The sequence below is a fragment of the Myiozetetes cayanensis genome, unplaced genomic scaffold (genome assembly GCF_022539395.1).
Source record: "Myiozetetes cayanensis isolate MyiCay16 unplaced genomic scaffold, myiCay2020 scf1, whole genome shotgun sequence".
In the NCBI taxonomy this organism is placed as follows: Eukaryota; Metazoa; Chordata; class Aves; order Passeriformes; family Tyrannidae; genus Myiozetetes; species Myiozetetes cayanensis.
The window spans coordinates 106279781-106292650 of NW_026086604.1; the positions used below are offsets into that span (position 1 = coordinate 106279781).

General features: G+C 38.4%; 1 protein-coding gene across 6 annotated transcripts in view; it reads right to left on the bottom strand.

The window, feature by feature from the left end:
• Positions 1-11195, bottom strand: part of ULK4 (unc-51 like kinase 4) — a 217193-nt gene extending 205998 nt beyond the window's left edge. For 5 of the 6 annotated variants that reach the window (XR_007627722.1, XM_050306783.1, XM_050306762.1 and 2 more), the window contains exons 1-6: positions 11089-11195; positions 9835-9983; positions 8319-8418; positions 5241-5380; positions 3751-3910; positions 589-690 (exon numbers count right to left, since the gene is read on the bottom strand). Coding sequence is in view for 5 of the 6 variants with exons in the window: in XM_050306783.1 (XP_050162740.1) it covers positions 589-690; positions 3751-3910; positions 5241-5380; positions 8319-8418; positions 9835-9972 (640 nt within the window). In the remaining variant the exon portion in view is untranslated. Of the gene's footprint in view, positions 1-588; positions 691-3750; positions 3911-5240; positions 5381-8318; positions 8419-9834; positions 9984-10872; positions 10943-11088 lie in introns of those variants that run through there. The other variant, XM_050306754.1, reaches the window with a different exon arrangement.
• Positions 11196-12870: the final 1675 nt, after the last annotated feature.

The window sequence follows — 12870 nt, forward strand, 5'->3', positions numbered from 1 at the left end:
ATAGCCCCGCATGAATCAGCAATGATAAAATAGGAAGAGGCCTAGGCAGAAATCTCAATATCTGTGTTACTGTGTTGATCCAACAGATAAGCATATTGTTTAGGATTTAAGAAGGTTGCAGAGCAATTCTCTTTTGTGATGAAGCTTTCCTTTCAGCTGCACCAACTGGGCACTTTATCTGCAGGAAAACAATTTGCTCTAGTTTTATAATAGTGAAACCATTTTCTCTTTCAAAGCTTGAAATAATGCACCCAGAGTTCAATCCTGAGGAGATTAAAAACATTATACTATCAGAATTCAAGGACTGCTATAATTTTAAATCACAGGATTTAAACCATACATGTTGGTTAGTGTCATTGTATTTAGATCACAGTCAACAGGACAACTTAACAGTATTACTTTACTTGATTATTTGATAAAGAACTAGTTTTATCTTTTAAGCACAGTTAGCACATTCTTCAAACTTTAAAACCTGTCTGAAGTTTTTCTATGTCTTAACTTCCCTAGAGAGTTAACAACAATTTACTCTGGGATCACGACCTATGTTTCCATTATCACAGATAGTAAGTAGATACATAAACTTACAACCTGAGAACATTTCATAAAGTAAACATCCCAAGGACCACAGATCACTGGCTTTGCAGAAGTCATCTCCCTTTATTGCTTCTGGAGCTGTGTATAATGGAGAGCCTACAAAATACAGTATGTATAATGCACTTTGATTATTCATTCAGCATTTATCCTGTTCAACACTTTAAACTTTGTCTCCAGACTTCAGCGAGTTAGAGATTATCTTCACTTAGTATAAGAAAACTGAAATACCAAATGTAAGTAGTTTCAAAGGAACTTCTTTCCTATACTTTAACTGGATTATGTAGGATTATAGATGCTATTTTGTTGCTCATTTCACTTCTATTAACCAAGCTGTCTTGTGCTACACTTTCAAACCCAGTGATTAATGCAAGGAATGTTTTGATATGCTCTAAAGCTTCCAGGACCAAGTAAATTGAGTAGAATAGTAAACCAACATCATTCGCATATAAGCAATGGAAACCATTATGTTGCATCAGGTTTGGGACCTTTTTTAAAAGCCACCCAAAGACATAAACCTTCGTGAACTTAGGTTTTGTTACAAAAAACAAGGCAGCTAGCCAACTAATCTAAATAGTTATAGCTATTTTCACACTGAAACACTTTGAAAACATCACAAATGATAACATCTTATTCACAAATCCCTTTTGTCTTGAAACATAAAAAAAATATATAGTTTTTATTTCTACAGTACTCAAAAATCTCTGAAAAAATTACACAAGCTCAGAAGAAGTGTCCATTCCATAGTCCTTTAAAAAGTTTATTTTGGATTCTTTTGTTCTTGGGTTTTATTTTTTTAAGTGACAAAAGGTCATTACCATACATATCAAAACAGCTGTTCTAAAAAGCAACAGGAAAGAGATTAGATTTGTATTTCTTCCTGAATAAAGTTCTGATCTTGGTCTCGCTATTCCCAGTGTGGACTTTCAGAAGGAGGTAGCAAAGTATTTAGAGAACTTTCTCTGTTCTCATAAAATATCAAGAATTCCATTGTTTCCAATAACAGTACCTGATACGCCATATCACTCTCTTGGAAATAGAGGTCTGTGAGATGCTCCAAGTAAGGACTAATACATGATTCAGAAGATTAAAAATAAGTTTCTGATTTTTTTCTTATTCAATGAAAAAATGACATAGTATTTGCAGTCTACTGCATTTGCATGGATCTGCCTATTGAAACTGAAGAACATTAACTGCCTCATACTTTGAAATGAAATTATCATTCTCAGAGGTAGCCAAACAGTTGACCTCAAACTACAAGTCACTTGTACCATTTGCATCAAAAAGGGCAATGAAAGTACACCAGTGCACTCTCCAATGAAAAAAGCAATAGTTCTGTGTTGTACTTGTGTAAACATTTAATACTAACTTAATGGAATTTAGTCCCAGACCTTACACAGAGTATCTGCAGCAAAGGCTTTTTAAAACTCCATAAATAATTCCATAGTTCAAATTTTCCTGAGACAAAACAGGATTAATTCTAAATCATTTTTCTTTATCATACTTTCAATATCAGTTATTTCTTCACTCTCCAATTACTACTTTATAACAGGAGCACAAAAAATAGTAAATACGTGATTCTGATACTTCCTTTGAACTCCTTTTTTTTTTTTTTAATACACTGTCTTATATCAACTTAACACCAGAAATACAATTTCTTTGGTAAGGCAAGCCACTTCCAGTTTGAACTCTGAACTTCTAAAGCTTAAGTGATTGTCTGTAATTTTCATCAAATAGCAAATTAAAATTTAGCCTCCTTAGCAAATCCATACCAAGAATTAATACTTTGAATTAACTAATTACATTGAAACACTTCAGATCTCATTCATATACTCAGTTTGGGGTTTGTTATTTTGGGGTTTGGGAGTTTTTTTTAATTCTTGAAATTTTGCTCCCTTTTTTTTTCCCTACAAAGAAAAAAATCGAGAGCAGTTTATAAAAGAACAAAAATACGTTCAAGACAAAAGGATTATATAATAAACTGTAGTGTTGTTATTTCATGTAAAGGTATAAAAAACGATTTAAAATTAATCATCTCCAGGTATGCTATGTTGGAAGTTTGTTCTAAAAGTGTGATACAGTCTATAATCACCTACATATGAGCTTCAATGCAAAAGAAAACCTGAAGTCAGGAATTGTTAGTATGTCATACATTTTATGACAGACAGAAGCATATTATTTCCCAGCTCTTAGTTAAACTGTTTTTATCAAACAGAGAATTATTACCATACACTTGTAGATAGTTTCTTTTCTTTCTACTCACTCACAGGTGTTGTTCCATCTGTAAGTTATGATCTCTCTGAACAATCTTACTTAAGAGCTAAATTTTGGGTTTGACCTTATTTAAAAAATTCCCATAATGCAGGATATGTTAATTCCGCTTACAGAAAATATACTGAACATGCTTTCCCATTGCAAAGACACTGGGAAACACATTAATCCTCACAAAAACTAACACTACAGAATAAATTATTCCATTTTAGCAAGGCGATCCTGCCCCTCTACTCAGCCCTAGTGAGGCCACATCTGGAGTGCTGTGCCCAGTTCTGGTCTCCTCAGTACAAGAGACACACGGAGCTCCTGGTGCGAGTCCAGTGGAGGGCTACAAAGACGACTGGGGGACTGGAGCATCTCTCTTCTGAGCAAAGTCTGAGGGAGCTGGGGCTGTTCAGCCACAGGAGAGATGACTGACTAAAGGGGGGGAGCCAAGAGGATGGAGCCAGGCTCTTCTCAGTGGTGCCAAGCAATAGGACAAGAGGCAACAGGTAGAAACTGATGCACAGGAAGTTCCATCTGAATATGAGGAAGAACTTCCTTATGTGCAGGTAACCGAGCACCAGAACAGTCTGCCCAGAGAGGCTGGGAGTCTCCCTCGCTGGAGATATTTAAGAACCATCTGGATGCAATCCTCTGCCATGTGCTCTAGGATGACACTGCTTGAGAAGGAAGGTTGGACCAGATGACCCATTGTGGTTCCTCTTCCAACCTTACCATTCTGTGACTCTGTGAGTCTTCAGAAATTTAGAAAGCGCCAAAAAAATGCTAAACAACTATTTTATTTCAAGGTCTTCTCTCCAAACTACTTGAAACTAAGTTCTTTTCCAACTTTCATTTTGCCTCTCTGGTAAAGGTTACTTTTGGCCAATAAAAATATTGTACCTTGAAATCTGTTTTTCAAGTATCCTTGCGGAGTACTTTCACTAACATCTTCACCTTCTTCATTTCCAACTAAAGCAAAAAATTCTTCCGAGTTTTCACCATCCACTTTAGCCAAGCAAAAACTACTGAATTTCAAAGTGCCAGACCCTTCCAGTAGAATCTAGAAGAATAAACAAAATCCAACACACTAGTATGATGTACTAAAACTGATGATTGCTGAAATTTCCAACACAAAGCATAAAATAATTTATTTAAAAAAATCATAATCTGAAACCATTTAAGTACATAGAAATGATCACTATAATCAAAAACACTGAGAAGTTTTTTTAAGTATCGTCAATACTGATTTTTTTCTTACAACCAAAAGTATCACAATAGAACTCTTAAGAGCTTCAGTGTGCACTTTTGTTTACTCATTATTAAATCTAAATAAAAAATGATGTTACTAGAGAACAGAAAGTAAAAGTAGAGTAAAACCGTATAAGAAGATGAAAGTAGAGTGAAAGCAAACACGGCTTCCTTTGAGGAAAAAAAAAAGTGAATTTTTCTAATTTTATTTGGCAGAAAATCCCACAGATTTTGTCCAGTGATGATGAGAGTTTTCTCTGGGCAGCCACTACTTGTTCTTACAATTAAAAACTTCATAATTCCAAAAACTTTGTTTGGAGAAATAGCCCATTCAGTCAGAAGCAGGGAGTGGGGCACAGAAGCAACCTTAACTTTAGCACTCTACTTTCTGTTCAAATGAGTCCTTTACAGCAACATTCTTCTTTGGAAGACTACAAAATCATCTCCATTATGCTTTATTCATATTTTTTTTTATTTCTTTTGGACCCATAAATGACATGAACTGAGTAGAACTGTGGAAGAATTCACAGAAGAATGGCAACTTGATCCCTAATAGATCAAGATCAAAACCAATTACTGTTAAGGAAGAATTTTTAATTACAGTCATATTCCAGTGACTACATGAATTAAACATGGACTTTGGAAACCTCTGCATAAATTACACACACAAACACAAAATGAGAAAGTACATAGAGATTTTTATTTTTATGCAAGAATAAGATGATAATTTACATGGCATCTGGAAACAATAGAGGTTATTAACAAAGAAAGTTTAATTAACTTTACTCCTCCATTAGCATTTTCTATGACTGCAAAATATTCTGCAGCATGATAGAATAATCATGAATCTATTCTATGTCTAATGACAGAGAACTAAAACCCTTTATTAATTAAACCAGTACAGCAAATCAAAAATAATCTATCACATTGTATCAGATACACAATAGGGAAAGAATCAATTAGATCATAAAATATTTAAGCTATAGACTTGACTCTGATTGTCTTCACATATATTATAAAGCTCAACTGGCCTCTAGTCTGAGGTAAACCTCTTCCAAAAAACAGAACACAAGTAATAAAATAAATGCTGATGGCATGCAAAGTCACATTCAGTGTTCCCTATAGATAACACTCTTCCTTACCTTTCCAGGTGTCAGCTCACAAAAGATAATTCCAAGCTTATGAATATGGTATAAACCAGTAATCAACTCAACACCAAATTCTCTCACTACATCTTCAGGTAGATGTTCATCTTGAGCAATGACAGATTCTAGAGAACCACCTGAAATACATTTACACATAGTCAGTAACTGCATATAAAGAAGATGTCATACAAGTAATTCCAAAGGACATTACATGAGCTTCTTCAAAAGATGTCAATCGAAATCCATTATCAGTAGATATTTAAAATATTTTTTATATTATCTACTAGTTATAAGATCTAAGATGTACAGAAAAAAATCTGTTTTCAACACTGTGACAAAAATCTTAATTTTGAATGAAATGAAACTGAGTGCACAACTTCAAAATTACTTGAATTGATTTGTTTTACAAAGGAATCCAAAGTGGAAAAAAAGAAATTCAGGAACTGTGTCACTTCACAATGTAATTTCTTTATATGTAAACCAAATGCATTTATTCAAATTCCTTAACCAGATTCCTGCTGCCTAAGTTAAAAGAATAAATAATACCAAGAATAGGCTATCAACCTCTGTGAACAATTGCTAAAGATAATAGCAGACAATTTTCCACTGAATTCAGAGACAACAGAAATAGTGAAACTGTTACAGTTTGAGGTCCCAAGGTCAACAACATCCAACAGATAACTTATTTTGTTTCTTCTTCACACACAGTGTTTCTACACAGTGAGTTCCTCTTGACTCATGTGCCTCACTTTGTTAATTTTAATCCTTTCTCCTATTTTTCTTTTTTTTTCCTTTACTTTTAGAGAAATTAATTAAAAAAATATCCAGGACTAAAATTTTGCTTTCCAGGTTTCTCCCACAAATCCCAGCTGTCTGCCCTGTACATCCCTGTAAGAATAAGCAGTGACTGCCCAGAAAAAAACTCTCATAGCTCTATGGATTTCTTATCCTAATATGACTTCTCTCTCCTTCCAAAATTACTACTGTCCTTCTCCATTAAGTTCCAACCAGTCCTTCCTTTGTTTTGTGATCAGATTACACTTACAAAACCTTCCAAATAACCCTCACATTTATCCTCCTTTATCACCTGTGTTCTTCACTTGTCTTCACAGTCCATGCTTTTCCCCACTGATTGTTCCTGTTTCTTTCAGAAGAGTCCTTGCAAAAATCTTTATTCTTCCCCATCACCTGCTTCCTCACATTCCATGGATTCTCAGGTATGTGTCAGACTCAGCCAATTTGAGTCATTCCCACCCTAGCTGTTCATAGGACTTGGACTTCTTCTAATCTAATTTCCCACAAGCTCATTGCTCAGTCTTTCTCTTCCTTCCTGTCCCAGTTTTCTATCCTAAATTCCACAAAACATCTCCCCTAAAATCCCTTTTCTCAGCCTCATTTATTTCTTTACTAATCCTGCACCAAATCTGTTCCCCTGAGATGACAGTTTGCATTTCCTAAATTATCTATCAGTTTTCTGGGTTGTCTGTTATTTATATCTTACCCAAATCACGTAGATTAAAACAAAACAAAACAAAACACCAGTTTAAGTCCCTGAATGAAACAGGGCCTAGGAAACTTATTAATAGAAAAGGATACTAGATGTTTCATTCCAAATCACAAAGATTCTCCTGAACTTTTTTCCCTTTGATCAGTTATTTTTTTCAAAGAATACAAAGACTAACAGGTACGCCATTGCAGAATTTTTCAAATTATTCAACGCTTCTGAATCTTAAAATTATTTTATTTCCAAGCTTTTTTAGGCTGCTTAGTAAATCAGTCATTCCTTTAAAAACACACCCATATTACATAGCTATAGTAAAGAATTTTCAAACATGCTTAATAACTGTTTCTTATAATGTAATTTAGAGGACTCTATATAGAAAAATTCCATAATATAGTCAAATACACAAAGGAAAAAAAAAAGTAGAACTGGCAACACAGAAGGATTCTGCATCTGATAACAGAAATTCACTTTATCAGCTTGAGACAAAGGAGAGAGATCTTACATATTTCAAAAGCAGCTTTCAATCTAGGCAAAATTAATAAGAAATCTATCTCATATTCTATGTATAAGTAAGGCTGCTTCAAGATACTCTCCTTGCAGCAAACTGCAATATTGCAAGAATAAAAGTATGCCAGTCTAATAAATGTGCCCCTAAGTTGGACTAAGCAAAGAGATCAAAACCTTCTAATGCGTTATTAACTTCAGTTTTAGTCACTGAAAGAATGATTTTTTTTCCCAGAACTTGTAGGTTCTCTTCTTCAGGAATTTTTCAAACAGAATTCTGGATAGATAAAAAGGCTATGTCTAATGAGGACTTTTACTATTAAACAAACTCAAGATGCCAAAAATCTTAACATGCATCACTTGCCTATTGGCTTTCTTTTTTCTCTCCATGTGGAGTAAAGAACACTATCAGGAATTTAAAATATGCAGTCATTAGAATTAGAGAAAGCTTTAAAAGATTCCTTTAATAGATTGATAAGAACCTATCAAAACTCAGTGAATCACTTAATGCAGTTTTGGGTTCTCAGAGCTCCCCAATTAACATTTTAACATCGAAGTCAAAACACCTGCACTGAATAGGAAGAAAATTTAAATAATTTACTTCAGCTGATAAATTGCCCTTTGATTAAAAATTAACTTGAACAACATTAAGTTCATTTGTACATTATAGCTCAATTTCCTCCTTGCTGTCTTTTAAAAGAGAATGCCAAAGCTGCCAGTACTTAGAAAACTTTCCAAGTTATTACTTAACTACCCTTCAACTAACCATAATTTGTTTTTATGTTCCCCTCATTAGCTGTATCTCTTCAGCTCTTAAAAACCAACATTACGCCACATCAACTAACGTTTAACAGATGCATACAGTGAAGGAGAGGAGAAATTATTTCAGTTGATTTCTAAAACTGTTTCCAAGACCAAAACCATTTTTATATATAAAAAGCTTCTCAAGCTACTAATCAGATAATCATGCTTTTTCAAAGATCTAACCATCTGTTGTAGAGAAACTGCTAGATGAACTCTCTTACAAATATGCATTTATAAATTTTTACCTTTTGAGCTTATCTTACCTGTGCATAGTTCCACTACAACCCAGAGATGGTTGCTGGTTTCATACCATTCATAGAATGTTACTATATTCTTGTGTCTGATTTCATGAGTCAGACGAACCTAGAACAAAGGTTTTAACATACTTAACTGGGGGTGGGAGAAATAAATATATATATATTTATATGGACTTAAGGTAGGGCAGCAAGAAACAATACACCTTTACCCTAGATGAAATACTTGTTCTCTTGCCTTTTCCAATGCACTAATATTACTCTTCAAATATTTTAGTTTTACATGTATGCTGAGAAAAGATAACTTTCCTCACAGATCCTGCCCAACTCACCTGTTTATAGAAAAAAATTTAGGAACTTCTCCACCCCAAAATTATAAATATTATTTAACCTTCCTGCATCACTAAAACAATAACAAACTGGAAATCAGAAATCAGAGTCAAACCTGCACTCCTGGGTGTTTTTTTCAAAAAGAATATAAATGAGAGACAATACAGCAAGAGGAAGAAAAAAGAAAATTTTCCATCATTCTTAATCTTATCAGCCAAGGACAATCATTCCAGAGCCCCTGGAGATCTATATTTCTATTATACCATTCATGACCTAATCTCTACAGAAGCCTGTTTTATTGCTTGAGTGGTATGTTCATCTAACCTCCATTCCTCATCTCCCTGTGTCGCTGGCAGAGGAAGAGGGAGAGAAAACTGGGAGTAAAGTTGAGCCCAGGAAGAAGGGAGACGTGGGGAGAAATTTTTAAGATTTGGTTTTATTTCTCAGTATCCTCTTCTGGCAACAAATTCAATTCATGTCCCGAAACTGAGTCTGTTTTCCCTGCGAGGGTAACCTGGTGAGTGATCTCTCTCAAAACTTACCTCAACCCCCAAGCCTCTCATTATATTTTCTCTCCCCTGTGCAGTTGAAGAAGGGAGTGACAGAGTGGCTTTGGTGGGAACCTGGCATCCAGCCAAGGTTAACCCACCACAGAACAAAACTTATCTACTGAAAAATTAAAATATTTGAACTGTATAACTGTATCAGTTACAGTTTATTTTCTAGAAAGTATCATATATTTAAAACTGTGCCAAGGTTTTACAGACCAGGATTGAATTATCTTAAATGGTGTTCTTTCATCAACAATAATATCTTTTTGCTAAGTAAAAATTTATTATTTACTGGAAGATACTATTGCCACTGGGTTTTCCCAACTAATAGCAAAGTAAAACAAACCACTAAATGCAAGTAACTGTTGTTACAAGTTCTCTGACACATCATAAAAACAGTAAGACTGTAAACATAGGCTTATGCTTGTGATCTAGAAAACAATAAAATCAGATGAAGAAATAAATACATTAAAATAAGACTCTATTTAAAGTATAGGAGTTAAATATCTTAAGAAGTTGATCTAAATGATGACTAACTCCACGTAAAGAAGCACATGGTATTTTTCTTTTATAATAGCTGTGCTACAAGGTTTTGGTAGGCTGTATCTTTTCCCAGATTTAGCAGGAAAAAAAACATTACTTACCCAGTTTGCTATTTCAGTTCTTTTGCATTTATCAGTGCAAAGAATGGCAACAAAATTAATTGTCCCCTTTCTTCTTCCTTTATAAACAACTGTCTTATTTCCTCTTCCAATTTCCTCATACAGAATGAAGTTCTCCATACTTTAGGATGCTTTACAGGTAACAGAGTGAAAACATGGTATTAGTCTCATAAACAAATAAACCTTTAAAGAAAGGAGGAAATGGGGGAAGCATTCAAATTTAATAGTCATTGATATATAGTAACTCACTCCCAATGCTCAAAAGCAGGGATTATACAGAGATTATTATATCAGATAGATCAGAGATCAGTGCCTGCCTCTCCACTTCCGCTCATGAGGAAGCTGCGGTCCATGATGACCATAGCCCCTTTCACTTAGGAAGACTTTCCTACCTGGAAGAGGCATCTTTCCCACACACAGTTTTAGATGTTTTCTTCTCTCCTTGGTATGAGAAAAAGATAAGTCTTTGCAGACATCTTTGAAGGTCCCCAAAGAGGAGGGGTCAGAGACGATAAAAGCCCTGAGAAGCACAGGGGTGTGTCTTTCCCCAGTGTTTGAAACGCTGCTTAATGTTCTTTAAGTCTAGGGTTATCGATTTGGGAAACAAATTTTCCTACAGTCCTGCCTGGCATTTGGGGGCTCCTGCGCATTATCTTTCTTCACACATGGGAAAGGGAAGCTTTCCTTGCCAACTCATGACTGGCAATACTTGCAAATAAGGTCTCTTTTTGCTGCTCTTCAAGAGGCTACAGGGAAGAGAGAAGCATCCGCTCTTGCATCCCTGAAGCTTGAGAGTAATGGCTATGCCATAATTTCAGTAATGGAATCATCAGATCATAGAATGGCTTGGGTTGAAAGGGACCCTAAAGAACTATCTAGTTCCAACCCCTCCCCATGAGCAGGGTCACCTCCCACCGGACCAGGATGCTCAGAGCCCCATCCAGCCCGGCCTTGAACACTGCCAGGGACGGGGCACCCACAACTTCTCTGACACACTTTAGGGAGCTGGGATTCGTTCACCTGCTTTGGCACGAGGTCCGGTGAGATCGAACAAAACGACAGGAGGAGCCCCTCAGCCGTGGGACCGCCGCCCCGCCCGGCTCGATGCCGCCCTCGGGCCGCGGGCAGCGAGAGGACGCTGAGGGGCGGGGCCGTTGGGCGCGCGCCCCGCCCGGTAACGGCCGCGGTCCACGCGCGGGAAGGTGGGAAAGAGGGAAGAGGGAGCGACAGCCTTACCTGTGCGGCGGGGGACGGACCCGGCGGGAAGAGGAGCGAGCGGCTGCCGTACTTATGCGGCGCGGGACAGACCCGGCGGCAGCATCATCGCCGCGCCGCCGCCATCAACCGAACCGGCGGAGCCCCGCCCCCGGCGCGGCGTCTCCCATGCCCCGGTGGCGGGGTCCCGGCGGGACGCCCGTCCCTGCCCGCCACAAAGCGAACCCAGCGGGCGGGGCACCGGCACAGCAGGCGGCGTGACTCTGGGAATTGCGGGGATTTGTTTCCTTCTATTCCAGCAGGAACGCGCCGACGGGTCCCACCGGGACCCGTCCCCGCTCCCCCCGCGCGGCGCTCAGATGGTCGCCACCCCGCGCCCGTATCCAGGAGACGGGCTCGGACGCCGGAAGCAGAGCGGAGCCGCCATTGGGCCAGGAGGCGCCTACGTCAGGGCGGGACCACCGGGCCGGGCCCGGGGGGAGCTCCAGGATGTTGGGGTGAGGGGCTCCAGGGGCTGAGGTGTTCCTCGGGAAGGCTCTGCCCGCCGCTTCTGCCCTGGGTGGCTGGGGCTCCTCTATGAAAGCTCTGTAGCAGGTAGCGTCGTCAGCCCTGCTGTGGCGCTCTGTAAGTGCCTAACTGAGGGACACAACTGCCAAAATTTAGCCCTTGAAACAAGTACCTTCTGGTTTTAGCAGTCAAAGGGGGTTTCACTTTATTTTCCATTCCAAGGTGGTCTGGTTTTCTTTTGTTTAGTTAGTTAGTTGTCTGCTTTTGGTTTTGTAAGGCTCTCGAAAAAGTCAAGTGTCCTTTTCTCATGGGCAGCATCAGTAACTGTAACAAGACAAGGGGGAAAGGCTTCAAACTGAAAAAAAAGAGTAGGTTTATATTAGATATTAGGAAGAAATTCTTCACTGTGAGGGTGGTGAGGCACTTGAACAGGTTGATCAGAGACGCTGTGGGTGCCCCATCCCTGGGAGTGCTCAAGGTCGCGTTGGATGAGACTTGGAGCAACCTGGTCTAGTGGCAGGTGTTCCTGCCCTTGGACGGGTGGTTGGAACTAAATGATCTTTACGGCCCCTTCCCAGCACAAACCATTCTATAATTCTAACAGAGCATTTAACAACACTTGATCTGTCCTAGAGCAAGCTGTAAAGAATTCTCTTTTGCCCATTGTCCCATGTTTATTTTGACCTCCTAACAGGTTTGAACCCGTTGACCCGTTTCAACTCAATTTGAAAAAAGAAGTAGTATACTTACAGGAAGGAGTCAATGTTTCTTTTAGGCTGAATGATAACAGATGGTCAGGTTTTTACTCCCACAGTTGGAAAGATTTCATTATGAATTTAAACCCCTCTAATACTGAAAAAGGGGGGAAAAAACCCAAACCCTCTCTCTAATACTGAAAAAGGTGTGTGTGTGTGGGAAATCAAAACAAACCCTCCCTGTTGAGGAAAATGGAAAACTGAGCTGGCGGTGTGCACTCACAGCCATAAAGCCAACATTATCCTGGGCTGCATCAAAAGCAGCATGGCCAGCAGGGCAAGGGAGGTGATTCTGCATCTCTTCTCTTGTGAGACCCCACCTGGAGTACTACATACAGTTCTGGTGTCCCAAACATAAGAAGGACATGGAACTCTTGGTGCAAGTCCAGAGGGGGGCCACAAAGTTGACAGCAGGACTAGAGCACTTCCCCTATGACAACACGCTGAGAAAGTTGGGGCTCAATCCCATTTTGCAGCATAAGGTTTTAATAATTGCAGAGTTAACCTGTAATTATCACTGAAGCTACAACTTTGAAAGTGC